This window comes from Ranitomeya variabilis, chromosome 4 (assembly GCF_051348905.1).
Source record: "Ranitomeya variabilis isolate aRanVar5 chromosome 4, aRanVar5.hap1, whole genome shotgun sequence".
Lineage (NCBI taxonomy): Eukaryota > Metazoa > Chordata > Amphibia > Anura > Dendrobatidae > Ranitomeya > Ranitomeya variabilis.
In genome coordinates, this window is record NC_135235.1 from 411164114 (window position 1) to 411190498 (window position 26385).

General features: G+C 42.7%; 1 protein-coding gene across 3 annotated transcripts in view; it reads right to left on the minus strand.

Annotated features, from left to right (window-relative positions):
- Positions 1–7042: 7042 nt before the first annotated feature.
- Positions 7043–26385, minus strand: part of SLC43A3 (solute carrier family 43 member 3) — a 75629-nt gene continuing 56286 nt past the window's right edge. For all 3 annotated transcript variants that reach the window (XM_077251177.1, XM_077251176.1, XM_077251178.1), the window contains 5 exons: positions 19310–19459; positions 18412–18513; positions 10173–10356; positions 8171–8294; positions 7043–8086 (listed from right to left, as the gene is read on the minus strand). In XM_077251177.1, the coding sequence (XP_077107292.1) occupies positions 7982–8086; positions 8171–8294; positions 10173–10356; positions 18412–18513; positions 19310–19459 (665 nt within the window). In that variant the 3' untranslated portion in view covers positions 7043–7981. The remainder of the gene's footprint in view (positions 8087–8170; positions 8295–10172; positions 10357–18411; positions 18514–19309; positions 19460–26385) is intronic.

A 26385-nucleotide genomic window follows, 5' to 3' on the forward strand; every position in this document is an offset into this window, starting at 1 on the left:
AACATCCTACTGAGGCGCGTAGCCGGTGGCCGGAACGCCGAGGAAGTATTAAGCTCCAAGCATTACTTCAAACCAATGGCAGGACAGTTAATTATAGTTTGGCTGTCTCACCTAAATCACCTAAGCAGACATAGGGGGCAACTGTGGGAGAGGGGCGTCACTAGGGTCCCGGAAGAACTCCAGGCCTACCCGTCATACGGGTGCATCCTATCCATATCATCTGGGGGATGGAGAAGAACATCAGAACAGACATAAGTTGTGGGAAAGAACATCAGGAACAGACACAACAGTTGTGAGGACTATCCCGTGGTGCTCAGCAGGGAAGTACTACAACACACAGGCGCTAGAAGGTAGGCACAGATTTCCACCTGCAAAGGGAACTCTGGAGGTGCCATCGGACTGGCCGGTCTCAGACAGCCCTGTTAACCGTACTCTGGATTGAGGACCTTGAAGCCTTCAGTAAAGAGGTAAAGAGACTGCAACCCTGTGTCCTCGTTATTCATCGCGACCTGCACCACTCACCAACACTTACAACTTTCATTGGACGCCCCTTAGCAGGGTCATGGACCGGGTCTAGCCACCGTGACAACCCCAGAACTGAGACAGAGAGGCCCGGTACCAAGTACCCCGCGGCCCTGCGTCTGGGGGTGCTCCAGAAACAACAAAAACCCTGATCCACTCCTGTCTGGACTACTGTAATACTCTATTAATTGGCCTCCCCCTCACTCAACTTTCCCCTCTCCAATCTATCCTTAATACAGCAGCCAGGGTTGTCCATCTGGCTAATCGGTACTCGGACGCGTCCGCTCTTCGCCAGTCGTTACACTGGCTGCCCATTCATTATAGGATCCAATTCAAAGTACCTGTTCTCACCCACAAAGCTCTCCACAGTGCGGTACCCCCTTACATCTCCTCCCTCATTTTTTGTCTATCGGACTAGCCGACTTTCGACTAACCTCTGCACTAATCCGTACCTCCCACTCCCGACTCCAAGACTTCTCACGCGTTGCGCCAATCCTCTGGAATGCTCTACCCCAAGAAATTAGGACCAGCCACAACTTGCACAGTTTAGGCGCTCCCTCAAAACACATTTGTTCAGAGCAGCCTATCACGTTCCCTAATCAAAGTCATTTTATGTGTAAGTGTGTGTGTGTAGCCCATTCACTATCTCCACCTATCCCCATCCCCTAAAAATGGCTGGACCTTCATTGTAAATACATAATTGTAAATACACACCTGTACTTTGTATCTCCCCCGCCTTATTGTAGATTGTAAGCTCTCACAAGCAGGGTTGTTTTATTTTGCTTTAATCTTATATTATTGTTAACCCTGTTACTTATGACTGTTGTGTTTGAAACTGTGTAACTGTAAAGTGCTGCAGAATATGTTGGCACTATACAAATAAAGATTATTATTATTATTATTATTAATAAAATGCAATCATAAAATTCCTGTAACACCCACAATCTTAGGTACACAGGCACAAATAATTTGTACCATGGGGAAGTAGAAGGAGCCACCTACTGGGCTTTAAGGATCTCCTCTTCCAGCTCCGAGGTTACTATAGACACCACAATACCCTGAGGAATAATGGAGGATGGAGGTTCTGGAGGAGAAATGGAATCTAGACTATGAGATAAGGCATCAGCTTTCACATTCTTAGACCCTGGCCTGAACGTAATAGAAAAATTAAATCGAGAGAAAAATAAGGACCATCTGGCCTGTTTAGGAGTTAACCTTTTAGCCTATTCAATTCTTGTGATCTGTGTTCATTGTAACTGGATGAACCGCCCCCTCCAAAAAATGCCTCCATTCCTCAAAGGCCAATTTGATAGCAAGTAATTCCCGATTCCCAACATCATAATTTCTCTCCGCCGGTGAAAATTTTTTAGAAAGAAAAGCACATGGATGCAGGTTAGTCAGAGTTTTGGGTCCCTCCGATAAGACTGCCCCCACTCCGATCTCTGAAGCATCCACCTCCACAATGAATGGTTCTTGGAGATCAGATTGGATCAGAATGGGTGCGGACATAAAACAATTTTAATCTTTCAAAAGCCCTGACAGCACTCGGTGACCAAACCTTTAGATTTGCCCCCTTACGTGTAATGTCATTAAGTGGTTTAGCAATTTGTAAAAACCCCTTAATACATTTTCTATAATAGTTGGCGAATCCCAGAAAACGCTGGAAAGCCTTAAGATCACGAGGTTGAATCCAATCAATTATGGCCTGCACCTTCCCAGGGTCCATCTTAAACCCTTCTGCTGACAAGATAAACCCCAAGAAAGAGATTTCCTGAACAGAAAAAAAACACATTTCTCTTATTTAGCAAACAGAGTTCTCCCTCAGTCTCTGTAACACCACACGGACATGTTTCTGGTGAGTGTCCAAGTCTGGCGAGAAAAAATTAAAATGTCATCGAGGTATATTACAACAAATCTTCCAGTGCAAACAGAGAAAATATCATTTATAAAATTTTTAAGCACAGCAGGTGCATTAAATAATCCAAAAGGCATGACAAGGTTTTCAAACAGACCCTCAGACATTAAAAACGCAGTTTTCCACTCATCACCCTTCCGGATGCATATCAAATTGTAAGCCCCTCTAAGATCAAGTTTAGAAAACACACTCCCAGAAGCTGATTATATAGGTTGGGGATGAGTGGAAGTGGGTAAGTGATCTTGTTTAGTTCTCGGAAATCAAGGCAAGGATGGAGACTCCCATCTTTCTTTTTAACAAAGAAAAATCCAGCAGCTACAGGGGAGGAGGAAGCACAGATACGACCTTTCTCTAAACTCTCGTTAACATATTCTTTCATGGCAGCCCACTTAGGCCTCTACAATTGTTAAGGCGAGCTTTTGGCAATTTGGCGCTAGGAATAAGGTCAATAGAACAATCATAGGGATGATGGGGAGGTAGTATCTCTACCTCTTTTTCTGAGAACACATCTCAGAAGTCCTTCAAGTACCCCGGAAGACACTCCAGACCTGCAGAGCATATTTGTACCTTTTTTAGACATGTCTTGGACCAGTTGGGACTCCATTTCATAATCCTCTTCAGACACCAATCAATAACTGGATTGTGAGTCTGCAACCATGGAAACCCCAGTACCAATCCAGCAGGTAAATTATCCAACACAAAACAGGAGATGGATTCAGAGTGGAGTGCCCCCCACTTGGAGAGTGAAATCCACCGTCTTGACCAAATTGTGAGCTAACGGTGTCTTATCAAGGGCGATGATTTGAATGGGTCTTTTTAAACTAACTGCCCCTTACCCTAACTTCAGAACCAGTCCCGAATCAATAAAGTTAGCAGCATACTCACAGTCAATGAATGCCAATGTTGATAACACCTGGCTCTAGACACTATGTGCCAGATGCATCAAAGCAGCCCCAGAACATAACAGAGCCTCCTCCATGTTTCACAGTAGGGACAGTGTTCTTTTCTTTATATACTTCATTTTTCCGTCTGTGAACATAGAGCTGATGTGCCTTGCCAAAAAGTTCCATTTTTGTCTCATCTGTTCATAGGACATTCTCCCAGAAGTTTTCTGGCTTGTCAACATGTAGTTTGGCAAATTCCAGTCTGGCTTTTTTATGATTTTTTTTCAAGAATGGTGTCCTCCTCCTTGGTCGTCTCCCATGAAGTCCACTTTGGCTCATACAACGATGGGTGGTGCGATTTGACACTGATGTTCCTTGAGCTTGAAGTTCACCTTTAATCTGTTTAGAAGTTTTTCTGGGCTCTTTTGTTACCATTCGTATTATCCATCTCTTTGATTTGTCATCAACATTCCACCTGCGGCCACATATAGGGAGGTTGGCTACAGTCCCATGAATCTTAAATTTTTGAATAATATGTGCAACTTTAGTCACTGGAACATCAAGCTGCTTGTACAACCCCTGGCAAAAATTATGGAATCACCGGCCTTGGAGGATGTTCATTCAGTTGTTTAATTTTGTAGAAAAAAAGCAGATCACAGACATGGCACAAAACTAAAGTCATTTCAAATGGCAACTTTCTGGCGTTAAGAAACACTAAAAGAAATCAAGAACCAAAAATGTGATAGTCAGTAATGGTTACTTTTTTAACCAAGCATAGGAGAAAAAATTAAGGATTCACTCAATTCTGAGGAAAACATTATGGAATTATGAAAAACAAACTAACAAAAAAACACTCCAACACATCACTAGTATTTTGTTGCACCACCTCTGACTACAGTACACTTCATCAATCTGGCTCCAACTTTCCCTGATTGCTGTTGCCAGATCAGCTTTGCAGGTTGGAGCCTTGTCATGGATCATTTTCTTCAACTTCCACCAAAGATTTTCAATTGGATTGAGATCCAGACTGTTTGCAGGCCATGACATTGATCTTATGTGTCTTTTTCAAGGAATGTTTTCACAATTTTTGCTCTATGGCAGGATGCATTATCATCTTGAAAAAATGATTTCATCATCCCCAAACATCCTTTCAATTGTGTGTCCAAAGTGTCCAAAATATCAACATAAACTTGTGCATTTATTGTGCATTTATTGAAGCTGTAATGACAGCCATCTCCCCAGTGCCTTTACCTGACATGCAGCCCCATATCATCAATGACTGTGGAAATTTGCATGTTCTCTTCAGGAAGTCATCTTTATAAATCTCATTGGAATGGCACCAAACAAAAGTTCCAAGATTATTACCTTGCCCAATGCAGATTCGCGATTCATCACTGAATATGACTTACATCCAGTCATCCACAGTCCACGATTGCTTTTCCTTAGCCCATTGTAACATTTTTTTATTCTGTTTAGGTGTTAATGATGGCTTTCATTTAGCTTTTCTGTATGTAAATCCCATTTCCTTTAGGCAGTTTATTACAGTTCGGTCACAGACGTTGACTCCAGTTTCCACCCATTTATTCCACATTTGTTTTGTTGTGCATTCCCTGTTTTGGAGACATATTGCTTGAAGTTTCCAGTCTTGACACTTTGATGTCTTCCTTGGTCTACCAGTATGTTTTCCTTTAACAGCCTTCCCATGTTCTTTGTATTTGGTCCAGATTTTAGACACAGCTGACTGTGAACAACCAACATCTTTTGCAACATTGCATGATGATTTACCCTCTTTTAAAAGTTTGATAATCCTCTCCTTTGTTTCAATTGACATCTCTTGTGTTGGAGCCATGATTCATGTCAGTCCACTTGGTGCAACAGCTCTCCAAGGCGTGATCACTCCTTTTTAGATGCAGACTAACGAGCAGATCTAATTTGATGCAGGTGTTATTTTTGGGTATGAAAATTTACAGGGTGATTTCATAATTTTTCCTCAGAATTGAGGGAATCCATAATTTTTTTCCCTATGCCTGGTTTAAAAAAGTAACCATTACTGACTACCACATTTTTTGTCCTTGATTTCTTTTAGTGTTTCTTAAGGCCAGAAAGTTGCCATTTTAAATGACTGTAGCTTTGTGCCATGTTTGTGAGCTACATTTTTTTCTACAAAATTAAACAACTGAATGAGCATCCTCCAAGGCCAGTGATTCCATAATTTTTGCCAGGGGTTGTACAAGGTTTTATAACTTTTATCTTTAATATGTTTGTCTATAATTTTCTTTCTAATCTCCTCAGACAATTCTTTCCTTCGCTTCCTTTGGTCCATGTTGAGTGTGATACACACGATGTCACCAAACAGCACAGTGAGTATCTGTAGCCCTATATACAGGCCCTCTCACTGATTCCAAGATTGTAGAAACCTGTGATGCTAGTTAGTGGACACCCCTTGATTTAGCATGTCCCTTTTCTCACATTATTTTCAGGGGTACCATCATTTCTGTCCAAGCCTATTTCATGAGTTTTATTTTTTTTTTTTAATTCTGTGGAAGCATGGTGGAAAAGCAATGTCTGACTTTCATTTGTTCATTTTCATAGATCTTTTATTTATTATTATATATATATATATATATATATATATATATATATATATATACATAACAACTGATTCCAACGTATGTAATATATGTATACTTTTGTATGGTCACTGCCAATTCCTCAATAACCCAAGAAAGATTATTAACCAAAAATGTTGGCACCCTTGAAATTTTCCCAGAAAATAAAGTATTTCTCCAAAGAAAATTATTGCAATAACACAAGTTTTGCTATACATATGTTTATTTTCTTGTGTGTATTGGGACAACAGAAAAAAAACTGAGAAAAAAGGAAAATTGGACATCATTTCACCCTAAAACCCCCAAAATGGGCTGGACAAAATTGTTGACACCCTCAACTTAATATTTGATTGCACTTCTTTTGGAATAAATAACTGCAATCAATCACTTCCTATAGCCATCAACAAGCTTCTTATACCTCACAACAGAAATTGTGGACCACTGTTCATTTGCAAACTACTCCAGGTCTCTCATATTTGAATGATTCTGTCTCACAACAGCAATTTTAAGATCTTCCCACAGGTGTTCAATGAGATTTAGATCCGGACTCATTGCTGCCAACTCTTCAGCATTTTGTTTCCATTCAGTTCTGCTTGCCTCTGGAAGTATGTTTGGGGTCATTGTCCTGACGGCGACGGCCCCTGACATAGGACGCAAACCCAGCTTTCTGACACTGGGCAACACATTGAGACACAAAATCCTAATCTTCAGATTTCATGATACCTTGCACACAGTCAAGGCACCCAGTGTCAGAGACAGCAGAACAGCCCCAAAACATCTTTGAACCTCCACCATTCTTGATTGTAGGTACTGTGTTCTTTTCTTTGTAGGCCTCATTTAATTTTCGGTAAACAGTAGAATGATGTGCTTTACCAGAAAACTCTATTTTGGTCTCATCTGTTGACAAGATGCTTTTCCAGAAGAATTTTAGTTTACTCACGTACATTTTGGCAAACTGCAGTCTAGCCTTTTTATATTTCAATGTCAGCAGTGGGATCCTCCTAAGTCTTCTGTCGTAGCATTTCATTCAAATGTCAATGGATAGTTTGCACTGACACTGATGCACCCTGAGGCTGCAGGACAGCTTGAATTTCTTTCTATCTATATCTCTGGACTATTTTGCATTGCAACCTTTCATCAATTTTTCTCTGCCTGCCATGTCAAGGGAGATTAGCTACAGTGCCATGCGTTGTAAAATTCTTGATTATGTTGTGCACCATGGACAAAGGAACATCAAGATCTCTGGAGATGTACTTGTAAATTTGAGATTTTTATATTCTTCATTGTTCAACAATTTTGGTCCTCAAACACTTATCTTCTTTTTCTGTTCTCCATGCTAACTGTGGCACACACAGGCACATAATGCAAAGATTGAGTCAACTTCTCCTCCTTTTATCTGGTTTTAGGTGTGATTTTCATATTTCCCACACCTGTTACTTGCCACAGGTGAGTTTGAACAAGCATCGCATGCTTGAATCAAAGTTGTTTACCCACAATTTTGGAAAGCTGCCAATGATTTTGTCTGGACCATTTGTAGCATTTTGTGAGAAATTCTGTCCAATTTGCCTTTTTTTCTCTCATTTTTTATAAAAAAAATAAATACCGGTATGTGTATAACAAAACGTGTAATTAAAATGATTTTCTGTAAGAAACACTTAATTTTCAGGAACAACTTCAAGGGTGCCAATACTTCCAGCCATTACTGTATATGTACAAAAATTAAATTAATTAAAGACCAAAAAAAAAATTTGAAAAAAAGAACGTTACAGTATATATTTTATTTCATAATCCCATGTGGTCATTAGCTTTAAAAATGTAGGAAGTCTTGTTTTATTGAATTCTTCGTAAAAACAGAATTCATAATAACCTCCTATTCAGCACAGGAAGGTTTCAATTTAAGCTTTTTTGAACTGCTTAGGTAATAAAATCTGCTTGACATGTCTCTTATGGTACCTTTAAGGAATATTAGTTTATACTTTGTATTAACATATATAGTATATTTTTCCTAGATTTCTGATGAATTCTTTAAAACGCGATCACAGTTCTGACCATCATTCTGCCTGGTCTCTCAAATGTTGTTTTTGTCTCCAAACCCGAAAAACATTGATTGGGTGACCAAACGTTAAGAGCATCAGGATCAACAGAGAAATATTAACCTAAAACAAGAAAAAACACACTTATGAGTGACAAATTATAGGACTGTTGAGAATACATCTTCCTGTGCATAGCTGTTTACATACATAGAAAGGGTCTCCATGCAAATATGCCCGAATGATATAAAATGCTGGATATTGCAGCAGAGATATCACTGCAGATAGCGACATTATCAATCCGTATAGCTTTCCAAAGTGCCTGGGTGGGAACCTATGAGACAAAATTGATAAAGCGTTGTTTTTAAAACTAAAGGATGTAGGCCATTGGTGTGTTTCCACTGGCCAACTCGTGGTCATTAAAGGAGCACCAGTCAGTTACATAGAAGCTGATCAGCGGCTATTTAATAGCCAATTTACCATGGCGACCTCACATCTATGTGCACATAGTGATCCTAAATAGACTATTGTTGCTATCGTCAGCATACAGTGGGAAAAAAACGCATTTAGCCAGCGACCAATTGTGCAAATTCTTTCACTTAAAAAGATGAGAGAGGCCTGTAATTGACATCATAGGTACACCACAACTATGAGAGTCAAAATGAGAAAACAAATCCAGAAAATCACCTTGTCTGATTTGGCAAGATTTATTTTGCAAATTATGGTGGAAAATAAGTATTTGGTCATTAACAAAAGTTCATCTCAATATTTTGTTACATATCATTTGTTGGCAATGAGAGTGGTCAAACGTTTTCTGTAAGTCTTCACAAGGATAGCACACACTGTTGGTGGTATGTTGGTCCATTCCTCCATGCAGATCTCCTTTAGAGCAGTGATGTTTTGGGCCTGTCACTGGGCAACACGGACTTTCAACTCTCTCCAAAGGTTTTCTATGGGGTTGAGATCTGGAGACTGGCTAGGCCACCCCAGGACCTTCATATGCTTCTTACGAAGCCACTCCTTCATTGCCCTGGTGGCGTGCTTGGGATCATTATCATGCAGAAAGACCCATCTATGTTTCATCTTCAATGCCCTTGCTGATGGAAGGAGGTTTGCACTCAAAATCTCACAATACAGACCCAATTCATGATGTTGCCACACCCACGTTTCACAGTAGGTATGGTGTTCTTTGGCTGCAACTCAACAATCTGTCTCCTCCAAACACGACGAGTTTTGTTTCTATCAAAGAATTCTAGTTTGGTTTCATCAGACCATATGACATTCTCCCAATACTCTGGCCTTTCAGTATCTGAGTTCGTGGCGGTGTAGTGTGTTACTGATGGTAGCCTTTGTTACAGTGGTCCCAGCTCTATGCAGGTCATTCTTTAGGTCCCCCCATGTGGTTTGGGGATTTTTTCTCACCGTTCTTGTGATCAGTTTGACCCCATGGGGTGAGATCTTGCATGGAGCTCCAGATCGAGGGAGCTTATGGGTGGTCTTGTATGTCTTCCATTTTCTTACTATTGCTCCCACAGTTGATTTCATCACACCAAGCTGCTTGCCTATTGCAGATTCAGTCTTCCCAGCCTGGCGCAGTGCTTAAATTTTGTTTCTGGTGTTCTTCGACAGGTCTTTGGTCTTCATCGTAGTGGAGTTTGGAGTGTGACTGTTTGAGGTTGTGGACAGGTGTCTTTTATACTGATAACAAGTTCAAACAGGTGCCATTGGTACAGGTAATGTGTGGAGGACAGAGGAGTCACTTAAAGAAGTTACAGGTCTGTGAGAGAAAGAAATTTTGCATGTTTTTAGGTGGCCAAATACTTATTTTTCACCATATTTTGCAAAATAAATCTTGCCAAATCAGACAAGATGATTTTCTGGATTTGTTTTCTCATTTGGACTCTCATAGTTGTGTTCTACCTATGATGTCAATAACAGGCCTCTCTCATCGTTTTAAGTGGGAGAACTTGCACAATTGACTAAATACTTTTTTTCACCACTGTATGTCCTTAGTCAGGGACAGAGAGGAAGTGAAGTTCCAGTGTCCCAATGCAAAATTTGTAACAGGACGACTTATGCCAGGTCCTATTTATATAACTGCCATCTCTGTATATGGAGAATAGGCCTTTGGGACCTGTGTGGTATCAGGGTCTAGCTTTATAATTGCTTACATAGTAGTATGAAAAATATATTTCACTTGTTAAGTACTTACGCTATAGACAGAAAAGCAGCATTTCCTCCATACAAGAAGGAGCGGTTAATCACTTGGAAGATAAACGTTGGGTACAGTGCAGGAAGCTCGGAAATTGAGGCACAGAGTGAGAAGAGGATGCACTGGATTGCAGTGAGTAATAAAGACAGGACTGAAGACCGAAGGTCGTCTAGTGAGTCTGTAACTGAGAAATATAACACAGAAGTTGTAATAAAAGTTACTTTGAATAGATTTTTTAAAGTAGAAGTTGAGGCCAGGAAAGAAGTAGGGAGGGTAGCCAGAGACACTGGGCTTCGCAAGAAGAACGGGAGCAATTTTGGAATTTAAGAATAACACACTGCTTTTATAGTTCCTTGCACAAACCATTGGACAATATGTCTTAATAATACTGCAGTTGCCAAGTGGTACTTTGCTTAAGTATGTTGATATGGTGAAAAGTGCCCACTGCAACCACTAAGGCCTTCTGAGTAAAGAGATATAACTACCTCAACAGTTCTAGTGTTTGGCACAAGTATATATCAAACATATAGGTGGTGGAGTAGAGAGAGGCTAGAGCATCTATTTGAACCTGCTACTGAAATGTGGTGGTGTGACTGGTTGGCTCTGCATGGAGAGTTGGTGGAGAATCCTTAGGACAGACCATCACTATTAGATCAGTCGGTGTCCAATTCTCAGCATGCTCATCAGTCAGCTGACTTAGTGGGGTTGTGGTTTTGTAATACCAAAGGTACAGGCACAGTTCTGTATTTTTGATAATAAGACTGAGTCCCATTTTTTCAGCTTATTTTCTTAAAAGGGGGTGGTCAACTACTCTAGTTTAAAAAAACAGCCCAGCATAGTATAAAAACATTTACGGTACACATCTAAAGGTCACTGACACTTGTCTTGTAGTGCTGCTGAGTCAATCAGATCTTTCCACTAAATGTGAGAAAAAAACATGTGACTGAACTACCAGTGGCTGGCAACAGCAAGCATGTATGTGCAACCAGGGCAGGATGCTTTTCCAGTCATATGTACATGCGACCACTGCAACCAATCACAACAATTGTCCCACTCTGCCTTACTTTTATGTGTGTATGCGTAATTTACCATAAGGAATGGTGCTTGAGTTGCATACATTGAATTAATACAGTTTTTATTAACCCCTTCACCTTGAAGCCTGTTTTCACCTTTCTAATCAGGCCAATTTTTTCATTTCTGATCACTGTCATTTTGTGAGGTAATAACTCTGGAACGCTTCACGAAACCCACTGATTCCGAGAATGTTTCTCATGACATATTGTCCTTCACAATATTTGTAAAATTTATTTGATATGACTTACATTTATTTGTGAAAAAAGTAGCGAAAATTTAGCAATTTTCAAACTTTTTATTTATCGCATATACTCGAGTATAAGCCAAGATTTTTAGCCCATTTTTTTAGGCTGAAAGTGCCCCTCTTGGCTTATACTCGAGTCATTGTCCCAGGGGTCAGAGGGGGAGCAGCAGGAATGGCGGCTGTCACATCATACTCACCCTCCCGACTCGGTCTCTGCACTTCCCTGCTTCTCAGATGGTCTCTGGTGCCTGCAGCTCTTCCTGTGTTCAGTGGTCACGTGGTACCATTGATTAAAGTAATGAATATGGATGCGACTCCACTCTCATAGGCGTGGAGCCCATATTCATTACTTTAATGAGTGGTACCATGTGACAGCTGAACACAGGAACAAGCTACCGGCGCGCGCCGGAGACCATCAGAGAAGCAGGGACTTGCAGAGGGACTGCACCAGGATGGGGTGAGTAGGACCGGCGAGGGTGAGTCATGCGACATTCACCTGTCCCCATTCCTCCGCCGTGCTGTGTCTTTTGCATCCTCTGGCTGTGACGTTCAGGTCAGAGGGCGCGATGACGTGTTTATTGTGTCACTGCAGAAACCCGGAAGACACAGCGGCGCGCGGTGGTGGAACGGCAACAGGTGAATATCACAAGTGCCGGGGGCCTGAGCCAGCAGTGACACTAGCGTGCCAGTCCAAAATGAAGGTTTAGCGGCTGACAGCACTCTGACAGCAAAACAAGTGAAGGCAGATGCACGTCCTAATTCCACTGGAGCCAAGTAGAAGAGTACATACCATAGGTTGAAGTGAAGGACAGCATCCAGTCAGGGTGAAAGAAATTCTTCTTTATTTAAGCCATAATGCAACGTTTCAACCTCAAGGGTCTTTATCAAGCATACATGACAATCAAACTGGCAGCCTTAAATAGGAAGTGGGTCATGACCCACCAATCACCTCATCTTAGGCCGCCCACACAATTTACATAAAAAGTTCAGTGATTTACAAAAAACTACACAAAATATACATCCTATAAAAACAATACAATTAAAACTGTGACACCATATCATATATATCACACTTGGCACATAACGTAATCTGTAAGCTGCCTGTCATCGCTAAACCAATCATCAGATCTTATATTAGACCGACCTATATTGTTCAACCAATAGTATAGCCTTTTATCTATTTCACCATTACCAGCAAATCACTAGCCTTATAGAAAGGCCCAATCCAGGAAGGCAACATATAACGACATGTTTTCCACAAACCAATCCAGGTTTGACACGCAATCTTACCTCTTACGTCCATACAAATCCCCACCTGACTAAAGTCAAGTGATCTAAGGCATGATGCTAACAGCAGGGCAACGTACTTGCCCCAATGCGCATGTCCGCAGCCCTAGGATCAACGCCGCAAACAATACGTTTGCGGCGCCGCCATGGATACCGCAAAGCCACACCCATCAACCAAAGAGTATCGCATAAAGCGATCTGAGAAAGGGCTGTATCCCCACACATAAAGCCTTCCGGGATTTGCAGCTACAACGCTCACTGCGCATGTCAACATCTGCCGCCCGGCCAAAGTCATGTGATGTAAGGCTTAGTATTGACAGCAGGACAACCTACTTATCAATGCGCATGCTCGGGACCCCGGCACTCGGCACCCAGCACCCAGCAATGAGAGGTGAGTATGGCATTTTTTTTTTAATCTCAGCAGCATCAGCATATGGGTATATTATACTATGGAGCATCTTATGGGGCCATCAACCTTTATGGTGCAGCATATGGGGCATATAATGATACAGAGCATCGTAAGGGGCCATCAACCTTTATTGAGCATTATATGGGGCATATTATGCTATGGAGCATCTCATGGGGCCATCAACCTTTATGGAGCAGCATATGGGGCATATTATTCTATGGAGCATCTTATAGGGGCATCAACCTTTATGGAGCAGCATATGGGGCATATTATTCTATGGAGCATCTTATGTGGCCATCAACCTTTATGGAGCAGCATATGGGGCATATTATTCTATGGAGCATCTCATGGGGCTATCAACTTTTATGGAGCAGAATATGGGGCATATTATTCTATGGAGCATCTTATAGGACCATCAACCTTTATGGAGCATTATAAGGTGCATATTATTCTATGGAGATTCTTACGGGGCCATCATTAACCTTTGTGCAGCATTATATGGGGCATATTTTAATATGGAGCATCTTATGGGGCCATTATTAACCTTTGTGCAGCATTATATGGGGCATATATTTGTATGGAGCATCTTATGGGGCCCATCATGAACTTTATGGAGCATTATATGGGGCGTATTTTGTGTGGAGCATCTTATGGGGCTCCTGATTCAATATGGATATTTAAAAACATTTAACCTACTGATGTCTCAATCAATTTTACTTTTATTGGTGTCTATTTTTATTTTTTAAATTTACCAGTAGCTGCTGCATTTCCCACCCTAGGCTTATACTCAAGTCAATAAGTTTTCCCAGTTTTTTGTGGCAAAATTAGGGGTCTCGGCTTATACTTGGGTCAGCTTATACTTGAGTATATACGGTATGTCCTTAAATCAGAGTCATATCACACAAAATAGTTAATAAATAACATTTTCCTCCTGCTACTTTGCATCAGCACAATTTTTGAAACATATTTTTTTCGTTAAGAAGTTATAAGAGTTAAAAGTTGACCAGCGATTTCTCATTTTTACAACTAAATTTAGAAAACCTTTTTTTTTAGGGACCACATCACATTTGAAGTGACTTTAAGGGGCCTATATGACAGAAAATACCCAAAAGTAACACCATTCTAAAAACTGCACCCCTCAAGGTTCTCAAAACCACACTCAATAAGTTTATTAACCCCTCAGGTGCTTCACGGGAAATAATGGAATGTGGAAGAAAAAAATAAAAATGTAACTTTTTTTCACAAAAAATATCCTTTCAACCCAATTTTTTTTTACTCTCACAAGTGTGAAAATGCACCCCAAAATTTGTTGTACAATTTCTCTTGGGAATATGCCATATGTGTGGAAAACCACTGTTTGGGTGCACAGCAGGGCTCAGAAGGGAATGAGCGCCATTTGACTTTTTGAATGGAAAAATTGCTGGAATAATTAGCAGAGGCCATGTTGCATTTGGAGAGCCCCTGATGTGCTTAAACAGTGGAAATCCCCCACAAGTGACACTATTTTGGAACCTAGACCCCTTAGGGAACTTATCTAAATGTGTGGTGAGCACATTGAACTGCTAGGTGCTTTATAGAAGTTTATAACGTTGAGCCGTGAAAATAAAATTTAAAAATCACATTTTTCCAACAAAAATGTTTTTAGCCACAAATTTTGCATTTTCATAACAGGAGAAATTGTACCATACAATTTGTTGAGCAATTTCTACAGAGTACGACAATACCCAATATGTGGAGGAAAACTACTGTTTGGGTGCACTGCAGGGCTTGGAAGGAAAGGAGTGCCATTTGACTTTATGAATGCAAAATTTTCTGGAATAAGTAACGGATGCTATGTTGTGTTTTGTGTGCCCCTGATGTACCTAAACAGTGGAAACTCCCTGCAAGTGACACCATTTTGGAAACTAGACCCTCAGGGACTTATCTAGATGTTTGATGAGCACCTTGAACCACCAGGTGCATCATAAAAGTTTACAATATTGAGTCGTAAAGATAAAAAGATCACATTTTTCCCACAAAAATGTTTTTTAGCCCCAAATTTTGTATTTTCACAAGGGTAACAGGAGAAAATGGACAACAAAATTTGTTGTGCAATTTCTTCTGAGTACACTGATGCCCCATATGTGGTAGAAAACTACTTTTGAGGCACAATGTGAAGCTCAGTAGGGAAACAGCGCCATATTGAAGTTTAGATTTAGCTGGACTGGTTTGAGGGTGCCATGTCACATTGGTAGAGCCCCTGAGGTGCTAGACCAGCAAGACCCTCAATAAGAGACCCCATTTTACCAACTGAACCTTTCAATTAACTCATATAGGGGTGTAGTGATCATATTGACACAACAGGTGTATCTCAGAATTTTATACCATTGGGCAGTGAAGAAAAAATAATTACATTTTTGCCACCAAGATTTTATGTCAGCTCCTGTTTTTACATTTTCATACTGGGAAATGGGTAAAAATGGCGCCAAAATTTGACCTGCAATTTCTGTAGAAATACCCCATATGAGTTTGTACAGTACTGCTTAGTCACACTGCAAGACTCTGGAGGGACAGAGCGCTATTTGCCTCCTGGATCGCAGATTTTCCTAGAATAGTTTGTGGACTCCATATACAGCTCTGGCAAAAACTAAGACACCACCACATCAAAACCCTGTCATGGGCAGCCCAATCTCCCGACCTGAACCCCATTGAAAACCTCTGAAATGTAATCAAGAGGATGATGGATAGTCACAACCCATCAAACAAAGAATAACTGCTTACATTTTTGCAGCAGAAGCAGTGTAAAAGACTGGTGGAAAGCATGCCAAAGATACATGAAAGCTATGTGATTAAAAATCATGGTTATTCCACAAAATATTGATATCTGAACTCTTCCGGAGTTAAAACATTAGTATTGTTGTTTCCAAATGATTATGAACTTGCTTTCTTTGCATTATTTGAGATCTGAAAGCACTGTTTGTTTGTTTTTATTTTGACCATTTTTCTTTGTCAGAAAAAAAAATACAAAATGTATTGCTTGGAAATTCGGAGACATGTTGTCAGAAGTTTATAGAATAAAAGAACAATATACATTTTACTCAAAAATATACCTATAAAGAGAAAAATCAAACAACATTTTGCAGTGGTCTCTTAATTTTTGCCAGAGCTGTATAGAGCCCCTAAGCGCTAGAAGAGCAGAATCTGTCATGTGACCCCATTTTGAAAATTATGCCCCTTTGGGAATTTGTCCACAGGTGTATTGATGATTTTGACTCCATGGGTGTTTTCCAGAAACAAGCAGTAGTGGATGTTGCTGAGTGAAAATTGAAAACTGCCATTGTAGTGACCAGTACATTGCAGTGCTCAATATGTTATAGTGACCAGCTCATGCTTCTAGAGACATATGCAGCGCCCCAGAGTCCTGGTTGCTGCAGTAGTATTATTCCTCCACCCACCAGGGGGAGTGATATTACATCTGGAGGCAATAAAGGAGATCTCCTGTCCAGGTATCACAAACACACCACACACTTCACACTCCAGTCCACCAGGGGGAGCAAAGGTTCTATCTATTAGGCCACTCCTCACAGATAGGTAAAACTGGGATTTGGAGGGAAAGTTAGAGAAAGTTCCTGGCTGGAGACCGAGAGAGAAAGGTCTCCAGACTGAGCTGGCTGGAGCGAAGTCCAGTCAGATCCAGACTACGGTCTGAGGAGGACGAGGGTCCACGGAGCTGCGCCTGCACCCCATGTGGCAGCATCCTAAGAAAGAGACATTGAAAGGAAGCGTGTTTTAGTGAGTGAGAAACGAAGGCATAGCAACAAGTGGATACCAGAGAGGATAGTAGATGTGAGGAGCTTCATCCTTCTGGTGCACGTTCCGGTAGCCAGGATACCGAGGGAGTAAAGTGCTCTACGCCATTGCTTCAGAGACTGGCAGGATAGTCAATTCCAAGTTGGCTGCCCGACCTAAAATACCTAAGAAGACAGGTGGCAACTTGTGGGTGTCGGGGCTTCTCTAGGGTCCCTATAAACAAGCCTCAGGTCATCAGTCATATGGGTTTTGTTCTATCCGACCACGGGGAACAGAGAGAAGAGTAATAACAGTGAGGACCTCATTAGAGCTTAAGCAAGTGAGGACCTACTGTGTTACTGTGCGCATAGGAAGGATATTGCATTCCACCTAGATAAGGAGACTCTGGATTTGCCTTCAGACTGGCCGGACTCTGCCTACCCCGTGATCCGGCGCCCAGGACTGTGGACACTGAAGCCTTCAGTAAAAGGTAAAGAGATTGCAACCTTGTGTCCTCGTTATTCACCGCGCCTTACACCATCCACCATCTACACTTCTGGGAAGCCCTGGGGATACACTTCACCTGTGGGAAGGTATACCATCTAGCTGCCATAACATCACCCCAGCGGACCCCTAAGCAGCGTCGGTCACCCTGACCGAATACCACAGGTGGCGTCACGAACATCATACAAACTTTCCTTTTCATTGGACATCCCTCAAAGGGCCACGGACCGGGTCAGGCCACCGCGACATCCCCAGAACTGAGAAGGACCCAGTACCGAGTACCCCATTGCCCTTACGTGTGGGCGCTCCACATACACTTGTAAATTAGGCAGGCTCTCATCGTTACAGATATGCCAAACATGTGGACACTAAATGTGGTTTAGACACACTGGGGCTCAGAAGGGAGGGGGGCATTTGGATTTTGGAGGCTGTATTTCTTTTGGGGGGGAAAGAAGCCATTTAGCTTTTCCATAGTCTTTGTGCTACCAGTAATGTGGAAGCCCCCTATATTTCCGTTAACAGATGATGGACCTGAGTGTGCACTTGATTTTTTTTGTGGATTGACTTGAAGTTTTTATTGGGAACATTTTACATAACATTTGGGATCACATTTTTCCATCTAAATCTCCAAATGAAGTGACAGATGAAACCCCGATGGATCCATTCACTATATGAGGCAGCAGAGTTATTCTGGACTCCATCTAGCCAGAAGTGCACAAAACTATGGTCGCCCGTGCTTTTAGGCATGACGATAAAGAAGGACTCACAGGTCCTATGGCATCCACAGTGTCTATGTATGCCTCATTATAGGGTATCTTCCACCGGAGGTTATGTGTGAATCATGTATTTCAGAGATTTACATTGAAACCAGGGTGTAAGCGATCAGTGTAAAACCCCTTTGTCTATCCTTTTATTGGATTTGCTAATAATCAGATTATGAAGAATGTCAATACCTTTATGTTTTCTTTTGTGTCTGTCCATTATGAGTCCATTCCAAGGAGCACACAAAACACCAAAAAACTGAGATATAGCAAAAACATTTGTATATTTACTCACTGAAAAAAAAAGTGCATAAAATTATTCTCACGTCACAAATATTCACACATCAAATATCTCTGAAATAATCAGTTCATGTCAATTAGAAATTCCACAAAACGTATCGGGAGCTTGAGTATCACACACTATATGTATATGCAAAAGTGATGAGTGAAACTGAAATTCCAATTTGTCAGTTCTCTCCAATTTGAAAAGAACATTTTATTCACATAGAAGTTATTCAGTGTGAATCCATAGTGCTAATTACACTTATAAGGTCTCTCCAGACCCCAAAGTATAATAATTTAAGGTATAAAAACAGTGCATAAATTAAAACTTACATCACTGCTTCCCTGTCCTACCACCATGGTAGCCCACCATCAGGTGCTCCTCTCCCTCTGGCCTCTTCTGTTCTTCAGTGCATGACGTCCGCTTCAGGCATGTTCACTCTGCATTGGCAGCAAATGGTCATCCGATACCTCAACGGTCAGATTCTGAAGTCCCAGCACAGAATAAAGATGCCTGAAGAGAAGATCGCATGTTGGAGGAAAGGAGAGACTGGATAGGGCAGAAGATTGAATGGCAAGTGGTGAAGTATCAATTTATTTTTAAACCCCTTTCCAAGCTCTATAATTCTGCAAAATTGCATCCGACTAGGCACCATTTTGCTGAATTTATACTTACAAAATCTAAAAAAAATTGTATTTAGGAAATTGAAAATTAAATTAAAATTTGAGGCTACTTTAAATGGACACAAAAAAATTCAACCATCTCTATGACGTAGCCATAGCTTCTATTATAATGAATAATACAAACCTAGGTGTTGATCACCGTCACTTAGTCGTGTAATAGTGGGATTTAGGGTTCCAATGAATAAATAGTGCCTAAGTTGCATAAGTGAAAGCCAAATCAAATGCCACCAAAAAAGTGATGATCGGACACAACTCCAAAATGAGACTTCATTCTCTGCAGAAAAAAAATAGATAATAGGTGCTGTATAAGTTATATAGCATTTAACTATTCCAGTTTGTTGTCTATATTCCATGAATTAAAGAGGTCGTGTGAGACTTAGATATTGATGACCTCTCCATAGAATAAGTTAACAATATGAGATTGGTGAGGGTCTGAAAGAAGGAAACCCCCACCAATCAGCTGATGTCTGATGTGGAACACCACAGCTCGGTACAGTGTTTATTGGCCGCACTGGTGGACACTGATAGGAGAGGGCCCCTGTGCAAGAACAGTATAAGGGCCATCTGCAGTCCAGTAGTTAATCATAATGCACAATTCTACCTGTTTTGGAGGTTGAAATTGATCCTCTTACCACAGGACCTCTATTTGGTTGCACAGATTGCACCAATGATATGTCTGCTCCTGAGTGGTCGCTGCTATATACTGCAGCTTATCTGCCACTGATCTCATAGCCTATCCTATGGATAGGTAAATAATATATAAGTCCTTGACAAGCTCTTTAATTTCTATTGAAAGGTCAAAATAATGCTTTCTGTCACTAAAGTGGAACACAAAAACTGCACACTAGGATGTGGCCACCCAACCCAAAATCCTGAAAGAAATTTTTCTACTCATCACTGAAGCTTAGGAAGAGCTGTCTGTGCTCCAGAAATTGGCTACATTTTTAACCACGCAGCTCTTTGAAAGCAAAGTAAAACCTGCATCTTTGCGTTGAAGAGGGTGTTGGTGGTTCCTTGTATTCGTGTATTTTTACGTATTTAAGATGCAAGTACAAATGAAGATGCAAGCACGAGCACTTCCAGGGACAGTGGAACACTCATCAATTCTCAACCCTGAAGTGCCATGCTAACATCACTGCAGCATGATGAGGTCTCCAGATCATACTGCTGACACCGTAAAAGTGTTGCGATGAAGACATAGGAGCAGAGAGAAAATAGTAGTAGTGGGGCCAAAAATACAGGGGACTTTTACTATAAACTGGTGAGGAGTGATTTACAGAGTCAAGGACAGTATGTATGCACAAATGTTTAGCTCGTGCACTGAGCGATTGGCAGCCTGCTTAGACACGCTGATAGGGCAGCATCAACGCACATAAAAGTGTAACTAAATGTTTGGGAAAAATTGTACATGTTTGTATCCTGAGCTATGCACTTCTAAGAGGACATTTGAGTGATCAGTGGGGGTTTCAGTATTCAGACCCCATTGAATTGCCCAGAATTGAAGGATCTAAAACATATAAAACATCTATTAAAGGTTAAGTAACTGTTTCAATGTATAATAGTGCTCCTACCTATATCTAATCAGCACTGTGCTTTGTGTATAGTGCACAGGGTGATAACGGCTCGTAACTAGTGATGAGTGAGCGTGCTCGCCATTCAATCACGCATCCCGGTTCCCGTGTACGCATAGAGTATCGCAGGTGCTCGACTGCCATGCTCGAGTCCCCACCCCGTATGTATGGAGGCTGACAGCCAATAAACATATGGGTATTCCCACCAACTTCTTACCATTGTTAAGGGCATACTGGGAGTTGCCTGTTCATGTGATACATCTGTACATGGAGGGGGCTGATGCATCATTGCAATCTGTGACAATGGTGGAAGTGGACCCACTGCACCACTGGCTTAACCTGAAGGGTCATGACTAAGTGGCTACCTGATCTTCACTAGAGCCTCTGAAGGTGAGGATAGGCTTGGGCCACAGTATATCCACAAGGTGCCACTTCAGGGCAGTGCCTGTACCTACAGCAGCTGACAAACTTGTCAAGGCAGTAATACAAGGTACAGAGGGCACAGGCAGAGATGTAGTCAGACAGTCCAAGATCAGGGCAAGCAGCACAGGTTCAGGATACAAAGTCGAGGTCAGGAGGTGGGAGATCAGGCAGAGCAGGTAGACAAGCTAGATCTGTAACATTAGACAAATCAGGAGCACACCTTTACTTTAAGCTAGCAACAAACTGCTGACTAGAACCAAAGCTCAGGCAAACAGTGAAGGGAGGAGCTGCCTAATATATCCCCTGTTAGCAAGGAATAGGCCAGGAAAGCTAATCGCTGAAGGATACAGCAGGGATAGATTCCTGCAGAGACTGTCCGCACATCCCTATAACCAGGTGGAGACAACAGGAAGATGCAGTAGTGCTGGGGAGGGCTGCAAGATGCCAACTTAGCCAGATGGCCTGACACAAGTAGAAGCCAAGCGGTGACCGCAGTGAGTATGTCGGTCACCGCTTCAAATTACCAGTGTAACACAATCGATCAGTGTAAAAAGCTAAGTATTTATGCTCTGGTGATGTAGTCATGCACTAATGATGGTTCTGATCATGTTTTACTGTACTGTTGATGGTTCTGATGTAGTATTCATATACTGAAGGTGGTTCTGATGCTGTATTTGTGTACTGATGGTGGTTTTGGTGTTAAATTCATGTACTGATGGTTGTTTTAGTCATGTATTCAAATACTGATGGTGGTTCTTCTAATGTATTCATGTACTGATGGTGGTTCTAGCTAGTGTTGTATTCATGCATTGATAGTAGTTCTGATGATGTATTCATGTACTAAAGGTTGTTCAATAGTTTGGCCCACAGCTATCTTGCCTGAGTCTCCCATACACAGGATTGCTCACTCTGCCCTCTGCTGAGCACTCCTTTCTTCTTTACTAGAGAAACGTTACCAGACATCTATGGTGGTAGTGTATCTATTAGAAATCAAAATTATCTGAAGTACAAAATCAGATATAATGAATACTTATATTCCCCTACATTCATCTCTTTGGGGACCCATACACTTTAGACTTTTGACTGACCCCATTGCTATCTCCAGGTTCAGACGATGTTAGTCTCACATAAATAGGGAGCCTTAACTAGAATCTGATGGGTATGGGTAGTTTTAGTTTCAATTACCATTAGAAGGTGTGAATATTTAAAGTATCTAGAGCAGCATGAACATGAAATATGGACCTGGTGCCTTCTACAGTACAAGTAGCTACCATTTAATTCAATGTCCTGCCCTATAAACATTAACATTTCTTTAGTCATCAAACAAACAATAGAAACTGCTCAGCAAACCACGTAGTAGCCAAGACTCCCTACTCGACAAAGTATCTAACATAGTCATGGAAACCATGCTCTGTTCTTGTGGGAAGCTCTCAAACCATTCTGTCTAAAGAGTGCTGTGCCTGGGTGGGCCAATAACCCTAGTTATGTTTCAAGGTATGGAATCTACATGAATATGGCACTAGTGTTGAGCATTCCGATACCGCAAGTATCGGGTATCGGCCGATACTTGCGGTATCGGAATTCCGATACCGGGATTCCGATACTTGCCGCGTATCGGATACCGGAATCGGAAGTTCCAAGATTCAAAATGCAGAAATTCAGCCAATGAGAATGATTCCAAGTGTGGGCACATCCTGTTTAGCATGGAGGGCATGAAACTACTGGCAAGGCTGTGATTGGCTGCTGAAATGATGTCATGATGCAGTTTAAAAGTCGCTGGCGCCATTTTGCGATCACTCTGCTGTGAATTCAGTTAGTGACAGGACGCTGTTTGCTGACTGAGGGACAGTTTAGAGATAGCGATTTGCTTCTTTGTGCTTTCCAAAGGCTAATTTAGCAACCGCTGTGTTCACCTACTATTCACCTTGCTTTTGCCTTGTAGCGCTGTTTTCACAGCGATCTGCAAGGTCTGCGTGTGTGTGTGTGTGAGTGCAGCCCACTCTCTAGTCTGAGTGAAGCCACATAGGCCATCCATAGCTGGTTGTATTCAGTTCAGGGAGGGTGGTTCATTGCCTCATACTGTTCTTTTTTTTTTTTTTTTTCAAGTAGTGTAGTCTGCTGCTAATTTATTCAAAAAAATCCTATTAGTGTCTTTCCACCCGTCTCCAGCTAATTTGTGGAAAAACACTACATAGGATAACGTAGAGGAGGGTTTTTGGGCCTTGCAGCGCCATTTACAGCTGTCTGCACGGTCTCCGTGTGACTGCAGCTCGCCCTGTAGTCTGTGAGCAGCCGTAGCCTGGTTGTCTCCAGCTCAGGGTTGTTCACTGCGTCATACCGCCAAATCAATTTTCATTTTGTTTTAAGTAGTGCAGGCTGCTGCACATTTTTTCAAAAAATTCCTATTAGTGTCTTTCCACCCGTCTCCAGCTAACTTGTGGAAAAACACTACATAGGATAACGTAGAGGAGGGTTTTTGGGCCTTGCAGCGCCGTTTACGTCTGTCTGCACGGTCTCCGTGTGACTGCAGCTCTATCCGTTGTCAGTTCAGCCCCCAAAAAATAAATAAATGATAAAGTTCACCAAACACACCAGTTACACCACTTTACATTTGTGTAGGCCACATTAGCTCATATTAAAGTCTAGTCCACACTTTAGAAAATTAGTGTTTCTTATACCTGTTAGGAGGAGTTGCTCAGGAATAAGCACACAAAGCCGTTAGTACTTTTCTGCTTATCTTTATCAGTCAACCAAGATGAAGAAGGCAGTGAGTAAGGCACGTGGGCGTGGGCGCGGAGCAGGGAGGGGACGTGGGGATTCTGTGCCTGCTGCGGGCACCGGTGACTCATCAGCACCCACATTCACCAGGCAACAGTCATTCATGCGCAGCTTTGTGTCAGAGCGCCGTACACCGCTGCTGCGTGAAGAACAAATTGAAGCCGTTGTCGGATGGATGGCAGCTAATGCATCAACTTCAATTAGTGCCACATCCTCTCAGACACAGAGCACTGGAGAGCAGCCATCTGTCTCTTCACCACCTGCCAAATTGCCCAGGCAGACAGAGAGCCCAGGACAGGAGCCGTCTCTACTTCTGTTCTCTGAATCTCTTGGCTTGGAAACAGGGGGCCAGCCAAGCAGCATTGGAGAAATGGAAGAAGAGGCAGGGTGCAGTGATGCCCAACAGCTTTTTCTCTCTTCCTCTGAAGACGCGGGTGGGCCAGTGGCTCCGGTCACCACATCGCAGGCCGCATCAGCTGATGATGACACTCAGGTGCCACTTACTGGTGCGTGCTCTGCTGCTGAGACTACCCAGGAGGAGCAGTTGGGGGCAGAGGGTAGTGTAGATGATGAGGTCCTTGACCCATCTTGGCGTGAGGGACAGGAAGGTGGTGGGAGCAGCTCTGAGGAAGAGATTCCCCGTACGGCCCAAAGAGGGAGAGGGAGGGGGAAGACTGCGGATCCTGCAGCCTCCGCTTTGGCACCCGTTAGGAGCATGTCTCTTCCAAAAGCCAAAAAGGGCGCTCCCAAGACTTGCAGTGCCTGGTCCTTTTTTGACACAGTTGCAGATGACATTTGCTATGTCAGATGCAAGGTGTGTCATCAAAAAGTCAAAAGAGGTCGAAATGTCAGCAACCTCAATACCTCCAACATGTGGAAACATGTGCGCAACAGGCACCCGGCGGAGTTAGAAAAACACACTGAAGAGCTAGGCCAACCAACAGCGGCAGCTACCACCTCTTCAGCTCGTGTTGCCTCTTCCTCTAGCTCACACGCAGCTGGTTCGGCTTCCTCCCAGGATCGCCGTGGAAGAACCTCTGGCCCTGTTGTCCAGAGACCCGCTGTAATTCCACCCGCAGCACCACTTTCCCAGTCATCCACACACTCCCAGCCCACTCTACAGCCATCGGTAGTACAGGCATGGGAGAAAAGGCGGCCTTTCTCGTCAAACCACCCACGAGCACAGGCTCTGACTGCAGGCATTGCCAAACTTCTTTCACTGGAAATGCTGTCATTCAGGCTGGTGGAGACTGACAGCTTCCGTGACTTGATGTCATTGGCAGTCCCACAGTACAATGTGCCCAGCCGCTTTTACTTCAGCAGGCAAGCCGTCCCTGCCCTGCACAAGCATGTGGAGGGACACATAAAACACGCGCTACTGAACGCCGTCAGTAGCAAGGTCCACCTCACCACCGATGCGTGGACCAGTCAACATGGACAGGGGCGATACCTTTCCCTCACTGCCCATTGGGTTAATGTCGTTGAGCCGGGTACAGACCGTGCGAGTGGCGCAGGACGTGTCCTGCCCACTCCAAGGATTGCAGGAATCCATTCTGTACGCATTGACTCCTCCTCTTACACCAGTTCCTCAGAATCATTGCTGCAGGAGCCGTCACAGTCCACCTCCACATGTACCCGTGATGAACGTGTACCTGTTACGACCGACATGAGCACAGCCGTGGCCAAACGTCAACAGGCCGTCTTGAAATTAATTTTTTTGGGGAATCGTAGCCACACAGCGCAGGAGCTCTGGAATGCCATCAAGCAGGAGAGCGATGTGTGGTTTGTGCCAGCGAATCTCCAGCCAGGCATGGTAGTGTGTGATAATGGCCGAAATCTGGTGGCAGCTCTGGGCCTCGGCAACCTCACTCACATCCCATGTCTGGCACATGTGCTCAATTTGGTCGTGCAGAGCTTTTTGAGGGACTATCCGGATCTTGATGCACTGCTGCACAAGGTCCGCCTAGAGTGTGCTCACTTGCGGCGTTCCAGCACGGCAAAAGCGCGCATTGTGGCTCTGCAGCGCCGACACCGCCTGCCGGAACATCGCATCATATGTGACCTACCTACCAGGTGGAATTCCACGTTACATATGTTGGAGCAGTTGTGTGAGCAGCAGCAAGCTGTAATGGAGTACCAGCTGCTTCAGGCGCAAAGAAGTCGCAGTCAGCGCCGTACAGACTTCACAACCACAGAGTGGGCCACTATGAATGACGTCTGCCAGGTTTTGCGTCCCTTTGATTATTCCACGCGGATGGCGAGTGCAGATGATGCACTAGTCAGCATGACTGTCCCCCTTATCTGCCTGCTTGAAAAATCACTGCAAGCGCTAAGGGATGATGTTGTGGAAGAGGTGGAGGATGAGGATTCACCATTTCCATCATCTTCTGGACAGTCAGCGCCACGTGGTTCCTCACAAACGCGTAGG